This window comes from Coregonus clupeaformis, chromosome 1 (genome assembly GCF_020615455.1).
Source record: "Coregonus clupeaformis isolate EN_2021a chromosome 1, ASM2061545v1, whole genome shotgun sequence".
NCBI lineage: Eukaryota > Metazoa > Chordata > Actinopteri > Salmoniformes > Salmonidae > Coregonus > Coregonus clupeaformis.
The window spans coordinates 95,784,835-95,807,516 of record NC_059192.1 but is presented as its reverse complement, the minus strand read 5'-3'; the positions used below and the strand labels follow the sequence as shown (position 1 = coordinate 95,807,516).

Sequence of the window (22,682 nt, the reverse complement as noted above, 5' to 3'; positions counted from 1 at the left end):
GGAATCGAACCCACAACCCTGGCGTTGCAAACGCCATGCTCTACCAACTGAGCTACATCCCTGCCGGCCATTCCCTCACCTACCCGGGACGACGCTGGGCCAATTGTGCGCCGCCCCATGGGTCTCCCGGTCGCGGCCGGCTACGACAGAGCCTGGATTCGAACCAGGATCTCTAGTGGCACAGCTAGCACTGCGATGCTATACGGCGCTATAGGGAGCTAAATGGTGCTATATGGAGCTATATGGAGCCATATGGAGCCATACGGAGCCATAGGGAGCTATATGGAGCTATAGGGAGCTATATGGAGCTATATGGAGCTATATGGAGCTATATGGAGCTATATGGAGCTATAGGGGGCTATAGGGAGCTATATGGAGCTATAGGGAGCTATAGGGAGCTATAGGGAACTATATGGAGCTATATGGAGCTATAGGGAGCTATATGGAGCTATATGGAGCTACATGGAGCTATATAATAAAGATACAGTAGCATTTCTTTTATGCTACCCTCTGTGCATTATATATTACATTATACATGAGTTACAATACAATTCCCCAGCTGTGCTTATCCTGGGCAGGTCACACTAGTCCCAAGTAGAAGATTGTGTTTAGTAGGGGCCTCATGGGGAAAAAGCCCTCAGAGACAGAGACGGGTTAAGGCAGGGTTCTCCAACCCTGTTCCTGGAGAGCTACCCTCCTGTAGGTGCCCTAGATTAGGGATGGAGCAAAAACCTACATTACGGTAGTTAAGGAGATTCCCGGGTTTAGGAGTTATGGAGAAAGCAATATGAGTAACACTGTAATCAGGACATGGTGGTACTAAAAAGCTCTTTAACCTTCATAGAAATCCTATGATGTCATTAGTGGAACCAACCAACAGGCCTCCCTCTTTCCTCTCCCACCCTCTGGTGGTTCACTGAGAAAGGGGCTACATCCCACATGGCACCCTATTCCCTTTATAGTGCACTACTTTTGGGTTTAGGGCTCTGGTCAAAAGTAGTGCAGTGTATAGAATAGGGTGCCATTTGGGAAGCACATGTACCTAGATAGGGGCAGCCAGGAGAGAATACTCTGTACTGCCAGGACATGTTCCTATCCCCAGAACACAACATGTCTGCTGTGCTGTGCCTTCCAGTAAACGGATCTAGGATGTCTATAGTGGAGAACAATGTGTTGTTTCATGTGGGTCGGGAGGACCGGTAACTCCTTATCCTGGAAATCTCTCCTAACTGGCTCCGGACCAGGACCTGATTGAAAACAGGCTGTTGACCCGACCACATCTCTAACTGAGACCCCATATGGCCTTATACGTTTCTGGACTATTTGGACTATTTGTGTGTCCCCCGGGGAGGCGTCAGACATCGCCGTTGGCTTTTGCTGCGGCGTTTCTGAACCTGTCTGTGGCGAGAGATGACACTCGTAGCTGGATGCTCAGCCTGATAAAAGTCATGCTTTTTATGGAGAGAACGGAGCTAACGTTACACATTGAGGAATTTATAACACCGGGGTGGAGCTACAGGCACACTGCTGTCGGGAGACACCAACTCAACGCCGAAAACTTCGGAACTCACAAACTCAGATACCTGTGTCAACACCTGCTATCAACTAGCTAGCTAGCTAGGTTGCAATGGAGCCCGCTTCACCTGGAATAGCTAACAAACATTTCCAACGCTGTAGAAGCTGTGTTTATTATGCTCTTGTCTGGGACAATATTGACAATCCGGATTTCCAATGCGGCAATTGTTTGCTAGTGGAGGATTACAGGAATGAGGTGGCTATGCTTAGCAAACAAATCTAAATTCTGCGCAAATTTATAGGGAAAACACAAATTGGTGCTTTCTCGTTCTCAACTCCTATGGCTGGACGCCGCTCGAGCCTGATGGATGTTTCCCCGCCTTGTCATTTGCACTGTGCAGCGAAGCTATTCCTTATGTCAATCTGCTATGAACCTCTCACAGTTACTCCTCCATCCTGTAGTGAAGTAGACGGAGAACAGCAAGAAGAATGTTCCAATCAGTGCTAGTCCCATGTCACAAGTCATGGAATCCGAAGGCAGCGGCATGCTGCTAAGCAGATGGGAGTAACTGCGAGAGGTTCATAGCAGATTGACATAAGGAATAGCTTCGCTGCACTGGTGCCTGATCTACCTGCGCCTTCATCGCTGGTATTGCCTGTGTCTGCGACGGCGGTGCTGACTCCATTACGCTGACTCCAGCAGCAGCTTCGTCGTTGAGTTTGGCTCCTTTACCCCTCTCTGGATCTGATGGGGCACTGCTTGCTGTGGGATGTCTGGTCCTATCAATGGGAGCAGCGTCGTATGCTATCCTGCTTCTCGTGAAAGGTTCAACGAATTGTGTGAGGGATAGGAATGGGCGGGTTTCTCCATCCCATCTACCATCTCCGGACGTTGTATTGAGCAGTTCAGTGGTGACAAATGTCTCAGTCCCTGGATCAAAAACGTTGTGCTATCCAGGAGCATGAGTACAGGACATCAATAAGCTGCTCCCAAACATTTTAAACCTGCATCATGAAATTGAGTCTATCACAGTTCATGTGGGATTCAATAACATTATGAAGGGCAGCTCATAACACCTGAAGATGGATTTTAAAGAACTGATTGGGTCACTACTTGACACCAACAAACCCCCTATAATATCTGTCCCTCTGCTCTCCCTAAATCGTGGCATTGAACGGTTCAGCAGACTTTTAGCCCTCCATAACTGGCTACGAGACTATTGCAGCTCTGTGGGTGTTAATCCCTACCATTGTGTCGCTGAGTTGTCATAATGCTTCAGCAAATGTACATTATCCCAGGGGCGTCGGAAGACACAATGTAAGTAACCTAATGTATGTCCCTCTTACTTCCCCCAATGCCTCTGCTGATCCCACAGCTATTGTATGCAGTAATCATGTGCCTATAAACCAGAGTTCTACTGTTAGCACTGAGGCGGTGTGCCCTAGTAGGAAGTCTCACCCTGCACTAACATAAGTAACACGGCATGTCTACCTCTGCTAGGCTTCCCAGTAAAGAAATGAAAACAGTCAAACATCCCAGAAAAGTGCTAAAAATAGCCCAGGTTAACATATGTTGCTTAAGAAACAAGGTTCATTAAATAAATAATTTATAGTAACAGATCAAATCAAATCAAATCAAATTGTATTGGCCACATGCACCGAATACAACAGGTGCAGACATTACAGTGAAATGCTTACTTACAGCCCTTAACCAACAGTGCATTTCTTTTAAACAAAAAAAGTAAAAATAAAACAACAACAAAAAAAGTGTTGAGAAAAAAAGAGCAGAAGTAAAATAAAATAACAGTATGATGACATTCATATTCTGACAATCTCTGAAACTCACTTAGATAATACCTTTAATGACACAGTGGTAGCAATACATGGTTATAACATCTACATAAAAGACAGAACCACATTCCTGTAAAGCTTAGAGAGGATCTCACGTTAAATACTGTTGAAGTAATAATTCCCCTGTAGCTCAGTTGGTAGAGCATGGCACTTGCAACGCCAGGGTTGTGGGTTCGTTTCCCACGGGGGGCCAGAATGAAAATGTATGCACTCACTGACTGTAAGTCGCTCTGGATAAGAGTGTCTGCTAAATTACTAAAATGTAATATGGCTACAGGTTCATCTGCCTCACTTAAAGCCCATTCTGGTGGGAAGCTGCTATAGACCACCAAGTACTAACAGCCAGTATCTGGATAACATGCGTGAAATTCTTGATAATGTATGTGATATCAACAGAGAGGTATATTTTCTGGGTGATTTTAAATATTGACTGGCTTTTGTCAGGCTGCCCACTCAAGAGAAAGCTTCATACAGTAACTAGTGCCCGCAACCTGGTTCAGATTATCAGTCAACCTACCAGGGTAGTTCCAAACAGCACAGGAATGAAATCATCAACATGTGTTGATCACATCTTTACTAATGCTGCAGAAATTTGCTTTAAAGCAGTATCCAAATCCATCGGATGTAGTGATCACAATATAGTAGCCATATCTAGGAAAACCAAAGTTCCAAGGGCTGGGCCTAATATGGTGTATAAGAGGTCATACAATACGTTTTGTAGTGATTCCTATGTTGTTGTTGGTCCGTGGTGTGTAATGAGGAGCACCTGACACATTCATGAAATTGCATATCCCAGTTACCAATAAGCATGCACCCATTAAGAAAATGACTGTAAAAACTGTTAAATCCCTGTGGATTGATGAGGAATTAAAAAAATATATATGGTTGAGAGGGATGAGGTAAAAGGTATGGCAAATAGGTCTGGCTGCACAACCGATTGGCAAACGTACTGCAAATTGAGAAATCATGTGACTAACTGAATTAAAAAGAAGAAACTAAACTATGAATCAAAGACAAATGACATAAAGAATGATAGTAAAAAGCTTTGGAGCACCTTAAATGAAATGTTCGGCAAAAAGGCAAACTCAGCTTCATTGAATCAGATGGCTCATTCATCACAAAACCCACTGATATTGCCAACTACTTTAAATATTTTTTCATTGGCAAGATTAGCAAATTTAGGCATGACATGCCAGTAACAAACGCTGACACTACACATCCAAGTATATCTGACCAAATTATGAAAGACAAGCGTTATCATTTTGAATTACGTAAAGTAAGTGTGGCAGTGGTGAAAAAGTATTGTTGTCTATCAACAATGACAAGCCACCGGGGTCTGACAACTTGGATGGAAAATTACTGAGGATATTAGCGAACGATATTCCCACTCCTATTTGCCATATCTTCAATTTAAGCCTACTAGAAAGTGTGTGACCTCAGGCCTGGAGGGAAGCAAAAGTAATTCCGCTACCTAAGAATAGTAAAGCCCCCTTTACTGGCTCAAATAGCCGACCAATCAGCCTGTTACCAACCCTTAGTAAACGTTTTGATTTTTTTTTTTACAATGCTTTACAGTAAACAAATTGACAACAGACTTTCAGCATGCTTATAGGGAAAGACTATCAACAAGCACAGCACAGCACTTACACAATTAACTGATGATTGGCTGAGATAAATGTATGATAAAAAGATTGTGGGGGCTGTTTTGTTAGACTTCAGTGCGGCTTTTGACATTATCGATCATAGTCTGCTGCTGGAAAAACGTATGTGTTATGGCTTTACACCCCCTGCTATATTGTGAATAAAGAGTTATCTGTCTAACAGAACACAGAGCGTGTTCTTTAATGGAAGCCTCTCCAACATAATCCAGATAGAATCAGGAATTCCCCAGGGCAGCTGTCTAGGCCCCTTATCTTTTTCAATCTTTACTAACGACATGAGTAAAGCCAGTGTGTCTATGTATGCGGATGACTCAACACTATACACGTCAGCTACTACCGCGACTGAAATGACTGCAATACTTAACAAAGAACTACAGTTAGTTTCAGAATGGGTGGCAAGGAATAAGTTAGTCTTAAATATTTCTAAAACTAAAAGCATTGTATTTGGGACAAATCATTCACTAAACCCTAAACCTCAACTAAATCTTGTTATGAATAATGTGGAAATGTAGCAAGATGAGGTGACTAGACTGCTTGGAGTAACCCTGGATTGCAAACTGTCATGGTCAAAACATATTTATACAACAGTAGCTAAAATGGGGAGAAGTCTGTCCATAATAAAGCGCTGCTCTGCCTTCTTAACAGCATTATCAACAAGGCAGGTCCTACTGGCCCTATTTTTGTCACACCTGGACTACTGTTCAGTCGTGTGGTCAGGTGCCACAAAGAGGGATTTAGGGAAATTGCAATTGGCTGAGAACAGGGCAGCATGGCTGGCCCTTGGATGTACACAGAGAGCTAACATTCACTCTCTCCTGGCTCAAAGTGGAGGAGAGATTGACTTCATCACTACTTGTATTTGTGAGAGGTATTGAATGCACCGAGCTACTGTTTGAACTACTGGCACACAGTTCGGACACCCATGCTTACCCCACAAGACATGCCAACAGAGGTCTCTTCACAGTCCCCAAGTCCAGAACAGACTATGGGAGGTGCACAGTACTACATAGAGCCATGACTACATGGAACTCTATTCCACATCAGGTAACTGATGCAAGCAGTAAAATGTGATATAAAAAACTGATACAAATACACCTTATGGAACAGCGGGGACTGTGAAGCAACACAAACATAGGCACAGACACATGCATACACACACACGATAACATACGCACCATACACAAATGTACACATATATTTTATTTTGTAGATATGTGGTAGTTGAGTAGGGGCCTGAGCGAACACAATGTGTTGTGAAATCTGTTGTGAATGTATTGTATTGTTTTTAAAATTGTATAACTGCTTTAATTTTGATGGACCCCAGGAAGAGTAGCTGCTTCTATTCTTAACAGCATCTCAGATGGGTTCTGAAGTTATTTGTTGATATTAAACTCCTCATGGAAGACAGGATAGGAGAGGACCCCTGGACATGTATGTTCTCATTACAGTCCAGTAATTCAAGGAAGTAAGACAAATCTGTGACTCTAGACGGTTTATTTCCTGTTTAGGAGGGGTTAGAATTAGTTATTAGTTCAGATTATGGTGTTTAAAAGATTTAGACCAAAGCGAAGTAATGGGAACACTAAATAGGTCTTAATGATTGTCTTAATGGGTCGTTATTCAAATCGGTCTCATCATTAAAATGACCCTGGCTAAATGCAGCTGACTTCTCACAGCAAACCCATTGGGTTTATGTCCTATGTTTATGTTTATTAAAGAAATGCTCTGGAACTTTGGTGACTACTAAGTATTTTTTTAACCTCTCGCTTTGGGCTGGATGTGTCAATGTGTAGTTCATGCATGCATAATATATGAGCAGAATTACTGTCTTTCCTCAATTAGTTTGAAAGAGTCCGTTTCTCTGGAAGCTGTGCTGCGCCATTTTCCTTACATTTTCCCCCACTTGGGCCACCCCCCTAGCAATTCGAGTTCTAGCCAATGAGCTTCAGCCCCTCACCATTTGAGTGACAGCTAGCAAGATGCACACACAGCAGAGCGAGAGAGGGAGAGAGAAATGACGTGGTGCACATAGCTGCTCATGTGTGATGTAGTACGCAATTTTCGGGGACCACTTTTGGCACGTGAGCGCTACTTTCAGAACTACTGGCTAAAAAGGATAAGAAAGTACCAGACAATCTCTAACACTCTGTGTATATCTGGGTCCTCTCTTCCAGCCTAATCTCCATAGACATCAATCTCTAACTCACTGTGTATATCTGGGTCCTCTCTTCCAGCCTTATCTCCACAGACATCAATCTCTAACTCACTGTGTATATCTGTGTCCTCTCTTCCAGCCTAATCTCCACAGACATCAATCTCTAACTCACTGTGTATATCTGGGTCCTCTCTTCCAGCCTTATCTCCACAGACATCAATCTCTAACTCACTGTGTATATCTGGGTTCTCTCTTCCAGCCTTATCTCCACAGACATCAATCTCTAACTCACTGTGTATATCTGGGTCCTCTCTTCCAGCCTAATCTCCACAGACATCAATCTCTAACTCACTGTGTATATCTGGGTCCTCTCTTCCAGCCTTATCTCCACAGACATCAATCTCTAACTCACTGTGTATATCTGGGTCCTCTCTTCCAGCCTTATCTCCACAGACATCAATCTCTAACTCACTGTGTATATTTGGGTCCTCTCTTCCAGCCTAATCTCCACAGACATCAATCTCTAACTCACTGTGTATATCTGGGTCCTCTCTTCCAGCCTAATCTCCACAGACATCAATCTCTAACTCACTGTGTATATCTGGGTCCTCTCTTCCAGCCTTATCTCCACAGACATCAATCTCTAACTCACTGTGTATATCTGGGTCCTCTCTTCCAGCCTAATCTCCACAGACATCAATCTCTAACTCACTGTGTATATCTGGGTCCTCTCTTCCAGCCTAATCTCCACAGTTACATTCTGGAGCAGACACACTCTTCCTTCTCTCTACCAGGTAAGATAATGAAACCTCAGTTCTTCCAAGTATCATCTTGTGCTGCTTGGTCTCTATTCATATTCAGCCTCACTACACCTACTGTATGTTAACTATGGTTTGTATGGTAAATAGACATGTATTTTCTTGCCACTGTGCATGTTGTGACGTCACGAGAGGCTACACAGCTTTCAGCGGGATTGCTCAAGTAGTGCAAGGAGACAAGGTTCAAACAAAACAAGGATTTTATTATAGGTCTTGGGAAATTAACGAAAATATAACAAAATTCTGTTCGCTTGTGGCTCTTTAAGGGTTAACAGTTCAGGGATGTCTCTTCCACATCCAAAATCATAATTCTCACTCCCCCCCAGATAACTTTCCCCCAGCCTTACTGTAGTCCACGTTGCAGCTAGTGGCCAACCCAGCAAAAAGTCCTTCCAAATGTCTCTCACGTATTTCCACAGGTGCATATATCCAAAGGTGAGTATTTCCCAAAGGTAAGTATCTCCAAATCCTTATATTCCCTCATGGAAGTGGACGTGCAGCACTCTTGTCCTCCCGAGAGCCCAGGTTGGAGACTGTGTCTCTTCACCCCCACACACCCCTCAGTGTGTCTCTTCCCTTCCCAAACCTTCAGCTCATCAGCTCCTCATTTTTTTCAGCTGCGTGGGAAGATTGGCCATAGAGGGGTGGGAGTTCCCGACCATACCAGCAGATGGAGCCATAGCTGTCTGTGTTTGCAGCCACCTCAGGGGGATGTAACGTCCCTCCAGGACACAGCCTCTCGTGACATCACACATCCCCTCCTCGGGACCGACGTCCTCGTCGGGGTAAGAGCGAAGAAGGCATCACGCCGGGAGAGGGCGTCCCGCATTGCCGTGGTGCTTGCCAGCCTGCTCTCTCTTCAACTCCTCCACCTCTAGGACCAGGGACTCAGCCTCCTGTTGTCTCTCCTTGAGTTTCTTACTGAAGACAGCCCCTTGGTTTTAGCAGAGTTTAGCTTCTGTTGAGCAGCTTTCAGTTCCTTCTCTCTCTCTGCCTCCGCATTCTTCATCTTGTTCTCCAACACCTTGTACTTCTCCTCTGCCTTCTTCTGGACCTCCCTTACTACTCGCAGGGTCTCCTCACACTCCTCGATGGTCCTGCGCAGCCTCTCCAGCTCCTCCTGTTGCTTATGGAAGGAGCTCTGTTGGAGTTTAGCCTGGAGGATATCTAACTCTTCTGTCTTCATGTCTAACTGTTGCTTTAACAAACGATACCTCTCAGCGGTCCCCTTCAGCCCAGACAGTTCTTTGTCCAGATTCTGTAGCTCCGTCTCTGTGCGCTCGGCTGGGCACCTGCCATCCCTATCAGAGCCCGGGCGGGAGTGAGTAATTCGGAGGATTGCACCGGAGCCTTCCCAGGATGAGTCTTGCCTCTCCGTTTCCGAGGTACTCGGGTTATCCTCTCCTGAGACTCTCTCCAGAGTGGGTAAAAGGCTGGGCAGTCTCGTCCAATTAGGACAGGGACGGGAGGGAATCAACCACCCCCGCCGTCGTGTGTATGGTTCCCCGTGTGCTGGTCATTGTAAGTTCAGTAATGGGGTATTCTCTGGTGTCCCCATGGACACAGGAAACTGGGAGGACTTTCCCCGGGGTCAGACACGTTGGGCCCACCAAATCATTACGCACCAGGGTGGCCCGGCTACCAGAATCCAGTAAGGCCTCCACATCATGGTGATTCACAGTTACCGGGCAGGTGGGGGGTCGATCTGGGCCGCCATCTACGACTCCCAAGAGCGAGGCCAAACCGGTGTGTGGGTGCTGAGCTGGAGGACTCCGCAGTGGGCATAGGTTCATCGGCTGGTTTCCCACACTGCCAGGAGATATGTCCCATCTCCCCACACCCGGTAACACTGTCGAGTTTCCCCCTCCTGGTGTACTCTTCTTGGACCCGCCTGGTTTCTGGCTCCCCCTGGGCCGGGATAAGTTCCTGACGTGGCTGGGTTCGAGACCTTGGGGTCCTTTGGACGGGTTCTTCCCATTTGTGGTGGGGCCGCACTCCTGGGGTCTTTTTTCTGGAAGCATTCAGCATCTCCGCTGTGGCCTGGTACTTTTCCACAGCTTCCACGGTCAGATCAGCCGTGGTCAAGGCCTGTTGACTGATGAACCGTTTTGCCTCATAAGGCAGGGCGCGTAGGTAACGATCCACCACAACGGCCTCCACCACCGCCGCTGCTGTATTCCTCTGCGGATCCAGCCATTTCCTTGCGATTCGGACAAGTTCATGCATCTGCGCCCGAGGAGGTTGGTCTGGTTGGAAGGTCCAGCCGTGAAAGCGCTGGGCCATACCAAACTTTGTGAGTCCATATCTGCTGAGGATCTCAGACTTCAGGGCATCATAGTCAGTAACCTGGTCAGGGCCCAGGTCCCGGACAGCATTCAGCGATTCCCGGTTAGAAAGGGGGCTAACAGACCAACCCACTGTTGCTTGGGCCAGGCTTCCCTAGTGGCCGTGGCCTCAAATGCATGCAGGTATGCCTCAATGTCATCGGTAGCTCCCATCTTAGATATAAAGTCACTTGCCTTTATTGGGCGGGTATTTTGGACCACCCTCTGTCTCTGCAACTGCAATTCCTCTGCCTTCAGAAGGTTGGCTTTCTTTTTGCTCCTCCAAGAGAGCCACGTTTGCTTGCATCTGGGCTTGCTGGCCAGCAACAAGGGCTTTCAATATGTCCTCCATTTCAGTCGTGGGGAGACTACGGCCAACTTGGAAAACTGGGTGATCAAACCTTCGGTATCCCTCCTCTGACATGCACTATTAACGCTTGAGCGTGCCCGTATTCTCCACCATCTGTGACGTCACGAGAGGCTACACAGCTTTCAGCGGGATTGCTCAAGTAGTGCAAGGAGACAAGGTTCAAACAAAACAAGGATTTTATTATAGGTCTTGGGAAATTAACGAAAATATAACAAAATTCTGTTCTCTTGTGGCTCTTTAAGGGTTAACAGTTCAGGGATGTCTCTTCCACATCCAAAATCATAATCCTCACTGCCCAGATAACTTTCCCCCAGCCTTACTGTAGTCCACGTTGCAGCTAGTGGCCAACCCAGCAAAAAGTCCTTCCAAATGTCTCTCACGTATTTCCACAGGTGCATATATCCAAAGGTGAGTATTTCCCAAAGGTAAGTATCTCCAAATCCTTATATTCCTCATGGAAGTGGACGTGCAGCACTCTTGTCCTCCCGAGAGCCCAGGTTGGAGACTGTGTCTCTTCACCCCCACACACTCCCTCAGTGTGTCTCTTCCCTTCCCAAACCTTCAGCTCATCAGCTCCTCATTTGTTTCAGCTGCGTGGGAAGATTGGCCATAGAGGGGTGGAGTTCCCGACCATACCAGCAGATGGAGCCATAGCTGTCTGTGTTTGCAGCCACCTCAGGGGGATGTAACGTCCCTCCAGGACACAGCCTCTGTGACATCACAATGTCCATCTCAATGACTGAGACTGACTGTCTGTGTCTGTCTGTTCTCCCAGACTTCAGCATGGCTAACCCCAGTGTAGGGGTGCGTGGTTCTCCCCCGGGCCCCACTGGTGGAGGAGACTTCTTCAGCCCAGCAGACGTGACTTCACCTGCATGGAGACCTCTATTACGCTCCCAGTCTTTCCACAATGCCCCAGGTACCGTACTGTAACAGCCCACCTCTCCTCCTCCTCCTCCTCCTCCTCCTCCCGACAGGCCCATGGGAAGAGACTTAGCATTGTTTACTGTTCACCACAGAGGGAGGACTGTTGCAGACTGAATGACACCCTATTACCTATAGGGCACGACCAAAGCCTGGTCAAAAGTAGTGCACTATTAAGGGAATAGGGTGCCATTTGGGATGCATCCTCATCTTGGCAGAGAAGAATACAAACCGGGCCCGACAACGTCGTAAAACCCCTCCCTCCTCAGACCCCTTTCTCAGTATTGTCAGGACATTTGCATGGTGCCGATTGACCTTCCCTGCACCTCAAAGCCCGGGTCTGTGCTTCAGTGGTGCCGTGCCGGCCTTGCCCCAGGGCCTCTTGGGTAATTACCTCACCTGAAGGGCGCTTGTTGCCTCTTTTCGAGATGTGAATGCAGTCACTGTGAAGCATACGTTTTCCCAGCCTAGCTAGCACTACAGTACGATACTCTGCTACATCTGTTTGCCAGCACACACACACACACATACAGACACACATACAAACAATCCCACTCCCCCTCACTGCAGGAGATGGAAGCATTTAACGTCAATTAAAGAACACACAACTTCCCCCTCTACCCCACTAGCTAAAGACTTGGTGGCCATCTGAAGTATATCCCCCCTCCCTCCTTCCCCTGTTGTCTCTCTGTTCTCTGCTGGACACAGCCACAGCACAGTCCGGTTTCACAATGCCTGCTGGCACTGCCTCATTTATAGAGTGTTGCTCAAACTATATTTATATCTGAATTGACATGTTAGTGGCTGGATTACATCAGTGACTGACATGTTAGTGGCCGGTTTACCTCAGTGACTGACATGTTAGTGGCTGGTTTACCTCAGTGACTGACATGTTAGTGGCTGATTTACCTCAGTGACTGGCGTGTTAGTGCCTGGTTTACCTCAGTGACTGACGTGTTAGTGGCTGGTTTACCTCAGTGACTGACATGTCAGTGGCTGGTTTACCTCAGTGACAGGAGGCCTGTTGGTTCATAACTGTAGAGCCATTGTTGAGTAAAATGTAAAATCAATGGATGAGGTAGTGTAATGGCATCCGCACTAATCCTTTGAGGAGTTATCAACATCCCTGGCTAAAGTCTCCACTGTAGGGTTCTCAAATTGACTAAAAACGTGTGATAAATGCACACATCCCACGATATTTTCAATTTCAGACTTTCTTAAAATGTCAAAACTAGTCCTTCCTCACTCCATTACATTTCTAATCCAAAATAAATCCCTGTTTGCATCCCAAATGGCATTCTATTCCCTACAAAGGGCACTAATTTTGGATGCCATTTGGGATGCAGACATAACAGCACATGCCCAACCGCTCTGGCTATCAGTGCCTGTTATGCAATAACAATCTCATCAAAGCTCTCTCTTAAACTGTGATTTTGTAAGACAAAACCCTGCCATTCATGCCATGGAAACCACCGCACATGAGGGATTTATGTTCTAAACATCTGATGTCACTTGGCAGTGGGGCAGAAGGAACAATCCAAAATCTGAGGAGAGCGAGATGGAGCAAGAATAATACACTGCTCAAAAAAATAAAGGGAACACTAAAATAACACATCCTAGATCTGAATGAATGAAATAATCTTATTAAATACTTTTTTCTTTACATAGTTGAATGTGCTGACAACAAAATCACACAAAAATTATCAATGGAAATCAAATGTATCAACCCATGGAGGTCTGGATTTGGAGTCACCCTCAAAATTAAAGTGTAAAACCACACTACAGGCTGATCCAACTTTGATGTAATGTCCTTAAAACAAGTCAAAATGAGGCTCAGTAGTGTGTGTGGCCTCCATGTGCCTGTATGACCTCCCTACAACGCCTGGGCATGCTCCTGATGAGGTGGCGGATGGTCTCCTGAGGGATCTCCTCCCAGACCTGGACTAAAGCATCCGCCAACTCCTGGACAGTCTGTGGTGCAACGTGGGGTTGGTGGATGGAGCGAGACATGATGTCCCAGATGTGCTCAATTGGATTCAGGTCTGGGGAACGGGCGGGCCAGTCCATAGCATCAATGCCTTCCTCTTGCAGGAACTGCTGACACACTCCAGCCACATGAGGTCTAGCATTGTCTTGCATTAGGAGGAACCCAGGGCCAACCGCACCAGCATATGGTCTCACAACGGGTCTGAGGATCTCATCTCAGTAACTAATGGCAGTCAGGCTACCTCTGGCGAGCACATGGAGGGCTGTGCGGCCCCCCAAAGAAATGCCACCCCACACCATGACTGACCCACCGCCAAACCGGTCATGCTGGAGGATGTTGCAGGCAGCGGAACGTTCTCCACGGCGTCTCCAGACTCTGTCACGTCTGTCACATGTGCTCAGTGTGAACCTGCTTTCATCTGTGAAGAGCACAGGGCGCCAGTGGCGAATTTGCCAATCTTGGTGTTCTCTGGCAAATGCCAAACGTCCTGCACGGTGTTGGGCTGTAAGCACAACCCCCACCTGTGGACGTCGGGCCCTCATACCACCCTCATGGAGTCTGTTTCTGACCGTTTGAGCAGACACATGCAAATTTTTGGCCTGCTGGAGGTCATTTTGCAGGGCTCTGGCAGTGCTCCTCCTGCTCCTTGCACAAAGGCGGAGGTAGCAGTCCTGCTGCTGGGTTGTTGCCCTCCTACGGCCTCCTCCACGTCTCCTGATGTACTGGCCTGTCTCCTGGTAGCGCCTCCATGCTCTGGACACTACGCTGACAGACACAGCAAACCTTCTTGCCACAGCTCGCATTGATGTGCCATCCTGGATGAGCTGCACTACCTGAGCCACTTGTGTGGGTTGTAGACTCCGTCTCATGCTACAACTAGAGTGAAAGCACCGCCAGCATTCAAAAGTGACCAAAACATCAGCCAGGAAGCATAGGAACTGAGAAGTGGTCTGTGGTCACCACCTGCAAAACCAGTCCTTTATTGGGGGTGTCTTGCTAATTGCCTATAATTTCCACCTGTCTATTCAATTTGCACAACATCATGTGAAATGTATTGTCAATCAGTGTTGCTTCCTAAGTGGACAGTTTGATTTCACAGAAGTGTGATTGACTTGGAGTTACATTGTGTTGTTTAAGTGTTCCCTTAATTTTTTTGAGCAGTGTATAATTCACTAGTCTCTGTGTTCGATCAGTCCGTTTCCCACTCTTTTACAACCTAAGGGGTTCTCTAGACATTGGCATAAGAGTTTGTGTGAGGACACTGTAAAGAACACATTGAGTTTTTGTAAGGTGTTCTTTTTATATAAGTGGTATTTCTAAATTAGGTCATGTTATGTTGATTTGTGTCTACCAATCCGTCACCACATAGGAAGTTCCCTCTCAGTAAATAAAAGTGACTTGAATTTGATAACTAACATAAATTGTTGTGTTTTGTTTCTATCTTCCAGGTTCTCATCACTACCAGCAGCAACACCCAGCCTCCATGTACTCCCCAGGGCACCCCCACCCCCAGCAAAACCCCCAGCACCACCCCCACCCCCAGCCCCACCCCCAGCCCCACCCCCAGCCCCAGCCCCCCACCCCCACCCCCCCACCCCCCACCCCCCAGCAGCACTACCACATGCCCCCCTTCATGGGCTACACACACTTCCCTTTCCTTTATCCAGTGAACCCCGGTTCCCCCAAACCAGCCCATCCTCCCCTCACACGGGTCGCCAGCAACCCCACGTTACCCTCCGTTTACTCCCCAGCCCCAGGCTTCTCCGGCGGCCCACACTCTGATGCCCCGAGCCCCTCTGAGTACAGCGGGGAGGGGAACCCCATGTCCCCCTCTGCTTACCCCCAGCACCCCAACTTGTGGCCTTCCCACACACAGCCCCTCTTCTCCCTGGCCAACGTGATCTCCATGGCGATGAGCATGGCCCACTCCTTCATCCCCACCAACAGCCTGGCCAACCAAGGGATGCCCTCCATAGCAGGCTTCCACCCCCAGCTAACCCACCCCCAGTCGGGCTACCCGTCCGTCTACTCTCCCCACTACCAGACAGCTCCAGTGGAGGTCCCCTACCCCCAGGGTGGGATGCCTGGCCAAGGGCAGCAGCACAGTGTCTACCAGGGCCCAGACACTCCACCACAGATACAGAGGGATGGGTCTGGGTCTGTGTACTCTCAAAACAGACACCCCAGCTGGCAGCATAACCACATATCTCCCTCTATGATGGGTTACAACACCCCTCCAAGGAACCCACAGATGGTGTCACAGCAAACAGCGTCTTACAGCCCTCTAAGACATTTACAGAATAGTTCCCAGGGAACCTACATGGTTCCTCAGGACCAATCTGATGTGTCCAGCTCTGCATCAGGGTCTGACCTGTCCCCCTCGCCAACAGACAGCCCCGAGAGCACAGTAAGTTACTAACCAGCCCATACATGACTGTCTGACCGTGACAAGTTATGTCATTCTTGCTGAATATTTTTGGTCACTGAAACATAGCTGAAATGATGTTGCAAGCCTACTGGAAACATGTAATCAACATTATTAAGAAAATGATAAAGATAAATAAACCTAATGTATGGGGGGATTCATTTTCTTAATAATGTTGATTACATGTTTCCTTCCTCTTTTCCCAAGTTATCATCGTTTAGCTCAACCACACCAATGTCCAGACCAATGGTGCCTGAGCTGAATGCCAGTGCTCCCAAGCCCAGAGTATCTCCCAGTTACACAGGTACGATTCACAGTGACTTTACCCTCTCTACTTCTACTCTGTATTGTACTGTACTGGCCCTTACCTAAGCTTACTGTTAATCTGTTGATGGTAGGAGACGGGTCGGCGAGGACGCTGGCACAGACCTTGTTAGCACACTAAACAAATTGTAGACGGTACCTGGCGCCGACGAAGATGGCGGCCTCGCGACTAGTTTGCAGTATTTTGTATTTTTATGTATTATTTTTTACATTATTAGCTCAGAAAGTGTTTTGCATCATTACATACAGCCGGGAAAAACTATTGGATATCAGAGCGGCGGTAACTCCAGGATTACGACCAGGAATACGACTTTCCCGAAGCAGATCCTTTGTTTGCTCTCCCCAGGGCAACTGAACTGATTCCAGCGGCTGACCCAAAACATCGCCGGCGGAGGAGAGGCACTCGGAGCGGCCTGCTGGTCCGACTTAGGAGGCGCGCACACCACCCACCGCTTCCAAGTATTGTACTCACTAATCTTCAATCTTTGGTTAACAAAGTCGACGAACTACGGGCAAGGATTTCTTTCCAGAGAGACATCAAGGCCTGTAACATACTCTTTCACTGAAACATGGCTCTCTTGGGATATTCTGTCGAAATCGGTCCAGCCAGATGGGTTCTCAGTTCATCGCGCAGACAGGAATAAATATCTCTCCGGGAAGCAGAAGGGCGGAGGTGTGTGTTTCATGATTAACGACTCATGGTGTAATTGTAGTAACATAGAGCATAGAGGAACTCGAGTCCTTCTGTTCACCCAACCTAGAATATCTCACAATCAAATGTCGACCGTATTATCTCCCAAGATAATTTTCTTCGGTTATAGTCACGGCCGTGTATATCCCCCCTCAAGCCGATACCACGACGGCCCTCAAAGAACTTCACTGGACCTTATGCAAACTGGAAACCACATATCCTGAGGCTGCATTTATTGTAGACGGGGATTTTAACAAAGCAAATTTGAGGCCCTCCCCCGCCCTCCTTTCGGCAAATCTGAGGTCTAGGTCCTGTGGTCCTCTGTAGCTCAGCTGGTAGAGCATGGCGCTTGTAACGCTAAGGTAGTGGGTTCGATCCCCGGGACCACCCATACACAAAAAAAAAAATTATGCACGCATGACTGTAAGTCGCTTTGGATAAAAGCGTCTGCTAAATGCCATATTATTATTATTAAATCTGACCACGACTCCATTTTGCTTCTCCCTTCCTATAGGCAGAAACTCAAACAGGAAGTACCCGTGTTAAGGACTATTCATATTTTTTACATATACACTGAAACGGTGACGGAATTTATCAGGAAGTGTATAGGTGATGTTGTGCCCACTGTGACTATTAAAACCTACCCTAACCAGAAACCGTGGATAGACAGCAGCATTCGCGCAAATCTGAAAGCGCGAACCACCACATTCAACCATGGCATGGTGACTGGGAATATGGCAGAATACAAACAGTGTAGCTACACACTCCGCAAGGCAATTAAACTGGCAAAACATAAGTATAGAGACAAAGTGGAGTCGCAATTCAACGGCTCAGACATGAGACGTATGTGGCAGGGTCTACAGACAATCACGGACTACAAAAAGAAAACCAGCCACGTCGCCGACACCGACGTCTCGCTTCCAGACAAGCTAAACACCTTCTTCGCTGCTTTGAGGATAACACAGTGCCACTGACGAGGCCCACTACCAAGGACTGTGGCCTCTCTTTCTCCGTGGCCGACGTGATTAAGACATTTAAGCATGTTAACCCCCGCAAGGCTGCCGGCCCAGACGGCATCCCTAGCCGCGTCCTCAGAGCATGCGCAGACCAGCTGGCTGGTGTGTTCATGGACATATTCAATATCTCCCTTTCCCAGTCTGCTGTTCCCACATGCTTCAAGATGGCCACCATTGTTCCTGTACCCAAGAAAGCAAAGGTAACTGAACTAAATGACTATCGCCCTGTAGCACTCACCTCTGTCATCATGAAGTGCTTTGAGAGACTAGTCAAGGATCATATCACCTCTACCTTACCTGTCACCCTAGACCCACTTCAATTTGCTTACCGCCCCAATAGATCCACAGACGATGCAATTGCCATCACACTGCACACTGCCCTATCCCATCTGCACAAGAGGAATACCTATGTAAGAATGCTGTTCATTGACTATAGCTCAGCATTCAACACCATAGTACCCTCCAAGCTCATCATTAAGCTCGAGGCCCTGGGTCTGAACCCCGCCCTGTGCAACTGGGTCCTGGACTTCCTGACGGGCCGCCCCCAGGTGGTGAAGGTAAGAAACACATCTCCACTTCGCTGATCCTCAACACTGGGGCCCCACAAGGGTGCGTGCTCAGCCCCCTCCTGTACTCCCTGTTCACCACTGACTGCGTGGCCAAGCACGCCTCCAACTCAATCATCAAGTTTGCAGACGACACAACAGTAGTAGGCTTGATTACCAACAATGACGAGACCGCATACAGGGAGGAGGTGATGGCTCTGGGAGTGTGGTGACAGGAAAATAACCTCTCACTCAACATCAACAAAACAAAGGAGATAATCGTGGACTTCAGGAAACAGCAGAGGGTGCACCCCCCTATCCACATCGACAGGACCGCAGTGGAGAAAGTGGAAAGCTTCAAGTTCCTAGGCGTACACATCACTGACAAACTGAAATGGTCCACCCACGCAGACAGTGTGGTGAAGAAGGCAAAACAGAGCCTCTTCAACCTCAGGAGGCTGAAGAAATTTGGCTTATCACCTAAAACCCTCACAAACTTTTACAGATGCACAATTGAGAGCATCCTGTCGGGCTGTATCACCGCCTGGTACGGCAACTGCACCGCCCACAACCGCAGGGCTCTCCAGAGGGTGGTGCGGTCTGCCGAACGCATTACCGGGGGCAAACTACCCGCCCTCCAAGACACATACAGCACCCGATGTCACAGGAAGGCCAAAAAGATCATCAAGGACATCAACCACCCAAGCCACTGCCTGTTCACCCCGCTATCATCCAGAAGGCGAGGTCAGTACAGGTGCATCAAAGCTAGGACCGAGAGAATGAAAAACAGCTTCTATCTCAAGGCCATCAGACTGTTAAATAGCCGCCACTAGCACATTAGAGGCTGCTGCTGCCTATTGAAATCGCTGGCCACTTTAAGAAATGGAACACTAGTCACTTTAATAATGTTTACATATCTTGCACTACTCATCTCATATGTATATATTCTATAATATTCTTCTGTATCTTAGTCTATGCCACTCTGTCATTGCTTGTCCATATACAGTGGGGAAAAAAGTATTTAGTCAGCCACCAGTTGTGCAAGTTCTCCCACTTAAAAAGATGAGAGAGGCCTGTAATTTTCATCATAGGTACACGTCAACTATGACAGACAAAATGAGATTTTTTTTTCCAGAAAATCACATTGTAGGATTTTTAATGAATTTATTAGCAAATTATGGTGTAAAATAAGTATTTGGTCAATAACAAAAGTTTCTCAATACTTTGTTATATACCCTTTGTTGGCAATGACACAGGTCAAACGTTTTCTGTAAGTCTTCACAAGGTTTTCACACACTGTTGCTGGTATTTTGGCCCATTCCTCCATGCAGATCTCCTCTAGAGCAGTGATGTTTTGGGGCTGTCGCTGGGCAACACAGACTTTCAACTCCCTCCAAAGATTTTCTATGGGGTTGAGATCTGGAGACTGGCTAGGCCACTCCAGGACCTTGAAATGCTTCTTACGAAGCCACTCCTTCGTTGCCCGGGCGGTGTGTTTGGGATCATTGTCATGCTGAAAGACCCAGCCACGTTTCATCTTCAATGCCCTTGCTGATGGAAGGAGGTTTTCACTCAAAATCTCACGATACATGGCCCCATTCATTCTTTCCTTTACACGGATCAGTCGTCCTGGTCCCTTTGCAGAAAAACAGCCCCAAAGCATGATGTTTCCACCCCCATGCTTCACAGTAGGTATGGTGTTCTTTGGATGCAACTCAGCATTCTTTGTCCTCCAAACACGACGAGTTGAGTTTTTACCAAAAAGTTATATTTTGGTTTCATCTGACATTCTCCCAATCCTCTTCTGGATCATCCAAATGCACTCTAGCAAACTTCAGACGGGCCTGGACATGTACTGGCTTAAGCAGGGGGACACGTCTGGCACTGCAGGATTTGAGTCCCTGGCGCCGTTGTGTGTTACTGATGGTAGGCTTTGTTACTTTGGTCCCAGCTCTCTGCAGGTCATTCACTAGGTCCCCCTGTGTGGTTCTGGGATTTTTGCTCACCGTTCTTGTGATCATTTTGACCCCACGGGGTGAGATCTTGTGTGGAGCCCCAGATCGAGGGAGATTATCAGTGGTCTTATATGTCTTCCATTTCCTAATAATTGCTCCCACAGTTGATTTCTTCAAACCAAGCTGCTTACCTATTGCAGATTCAGTCTTCCCAGCCTGGTGCAGGTCTACAATTTTGTTTCTGGTGTCCTTTGACAGCTCTTTGGTCTTGGCCATAGTGGAGTTTGGAGTGTGACTGTTTGAGGTTGTGGACAGGTGTCTTTTATACTGATAACAAGTTCAAACAGGTGCCATTAATACAGGTAACGAGTGGAGGACAGAGGAGCCTCTTAAAGAAGAAGTTACAGGTCTGTGAGAGCCAGAAATCTTGCTTGTTTGTAGGTGACCAAATACTTATTTTCAACATAATTTGCAAATAAATTCATTAAAAATCCTACAATGTGATTTTCAGGATTTTTTTTTCTCAATTTGTCTGTCATAGTTGACGTGTACCTATGATGAAAATTACAGGCCTCTCTCATCTTTTTAAGTGGGAGAACTTGCACAATTGGTGGCTGACTAAATACTTTTTTCCCCCACTGTATTTTCTTTGTATTTCATTACTTTAACAGAACATTTCCTAAAAGTTCAAACATGGTTACATTTAATAAAAATGTTGGTAATGTAGGAATGTTCTCCAACTGGTTTGATATTGGGAATGTTTTCAAATAGTTCAGAAAACATTAACAAACAACGTTCTTCTGTGGGAATTTCAGTACGTTTTCTACATGGTTCTATTTAAAGTCATGTTCTCAGAACGTTCAGAAACTTTCCAGTAAAGTTCAGAGGTTATTATAGTAAACTAAACCTGAAACTAAAACAAAAACTCATCATGAAAAAACGATTTAGTAAACTGCAATAAAATAATTAAGAAACCTGTTTGAAAAACTAAAACTATACTAAAACTATTAACTTTGAGTCCAAAACTAAATAAAATAAAATAAAATCCATGGTAAATTAGTTAAGTTTTTTCTCTTCTAAACTTTGGGCAAAAAGATGCATCATGCTGCCTTGTTGACAACATGACCAAGTGGTGCAGATTACTGTTTGATTTGAAAAGGGTGCTCCTACCTCACCACTTTTGCCCGTTCACGTCACGGCCATAGCACGTCCGGGTGCACTTAGTCAAACTTCCTCAGTGTTCCAGCATACACGTCTCATCTGTACAACCTACGTCTGTGACAGCATGGACAGTGCCATTGAGGCTGTCTGATGTTTGAAAAAAGTATATAGCTAATATTGGTGATTTACCTCCACCTGCAGTGCTGGAGTCTTGAACAAAACCTTGTGTGGCATTCATTTATTGTGGCCACTAGATGTCGGTAATAGAGCTCAAAGCCATTTACAAACTAGGCAAACCAATTTAAAGAAGAATACAATGCTCTGATCATTGGCTGATTACTCCCAACCCATAGGAATCCCCACCCAGTTGACTACTTTAAAATGGTGGAAGCTCTCAATGGCAATGTCCATGCAAAATGGTTATTTCCATGTAATGATCTCTATTCATCTCTTTGTAACAGGGAAGCACGTCGCTGCCTTATCCGGTGACATCATGGCCCTGTCTGTTTGTTGCCCTAGCATCAACATCCCCACCAGACATACAGTTCCTTCAGAAAGTATTCACACACCTGGACTTTTTCCACATATTGTTGTGTTATAGTCATAATTTAAAATGGCATACCCCATAATACCCCATAATGTCCCCATTATGTCAAAGTGGAATTATATTTTTCAAATTGTTTACTAATTTATTAAAAATGAAAAGCTGAAAATATCTTGAGTCAATAAGTATTCAACCCCTTTGTTATGGCAAGCCTAAATAAGTTCAGGAGTAAAAATGTGCTTAACAAGTCATAATAAGTTGCATGGACTCACTCTGTGTGCAATAATTGTGTTTAACATGTTTTTTGAATGACTACCTTATCTCTGTACCCCACACATACAATTATCTGTAAGTTCCCTCAGTCGAGCAGTGAATTTCAAACACAGATTCAACCACAAAGACCAGGGAGGTTTGCA

At 46.4% G+C, this 22,682-nt stretch overlaps 1 protein-coding gene across 1 annotated transcript in view; it reads left to right on the top strand.

Annotated features, from left to right (window-relative positions):
* Positions 1-22,682, top strand: part of LOC121570186 (serine/threonine-protein kinase WNK4-like) — a 116,133-nt gene that overhangs the window by 90,084 nt on the left and 3,367 nt on the right. Inside the window, exons 13-16 of the mRNA XM_045222339.1 lie at positions 7,922-7,976; positions 11,470-11,618; positions 15,215-16,012; positions 16,238-16,334. Coding sequence (XP_045078274.1) covers positions 7,922-7,976; positions 11,470-11,618; positions 15,215-16,012; positions 16,238-16,334 — 1,099 coding nt within the window. The remainder of the gene's footprint in view (positions 1-7,921; positions 7,977-11,469; positions 11,619-15,214; positions 16,013-16,237; positions 16,335-22,682) is intronic.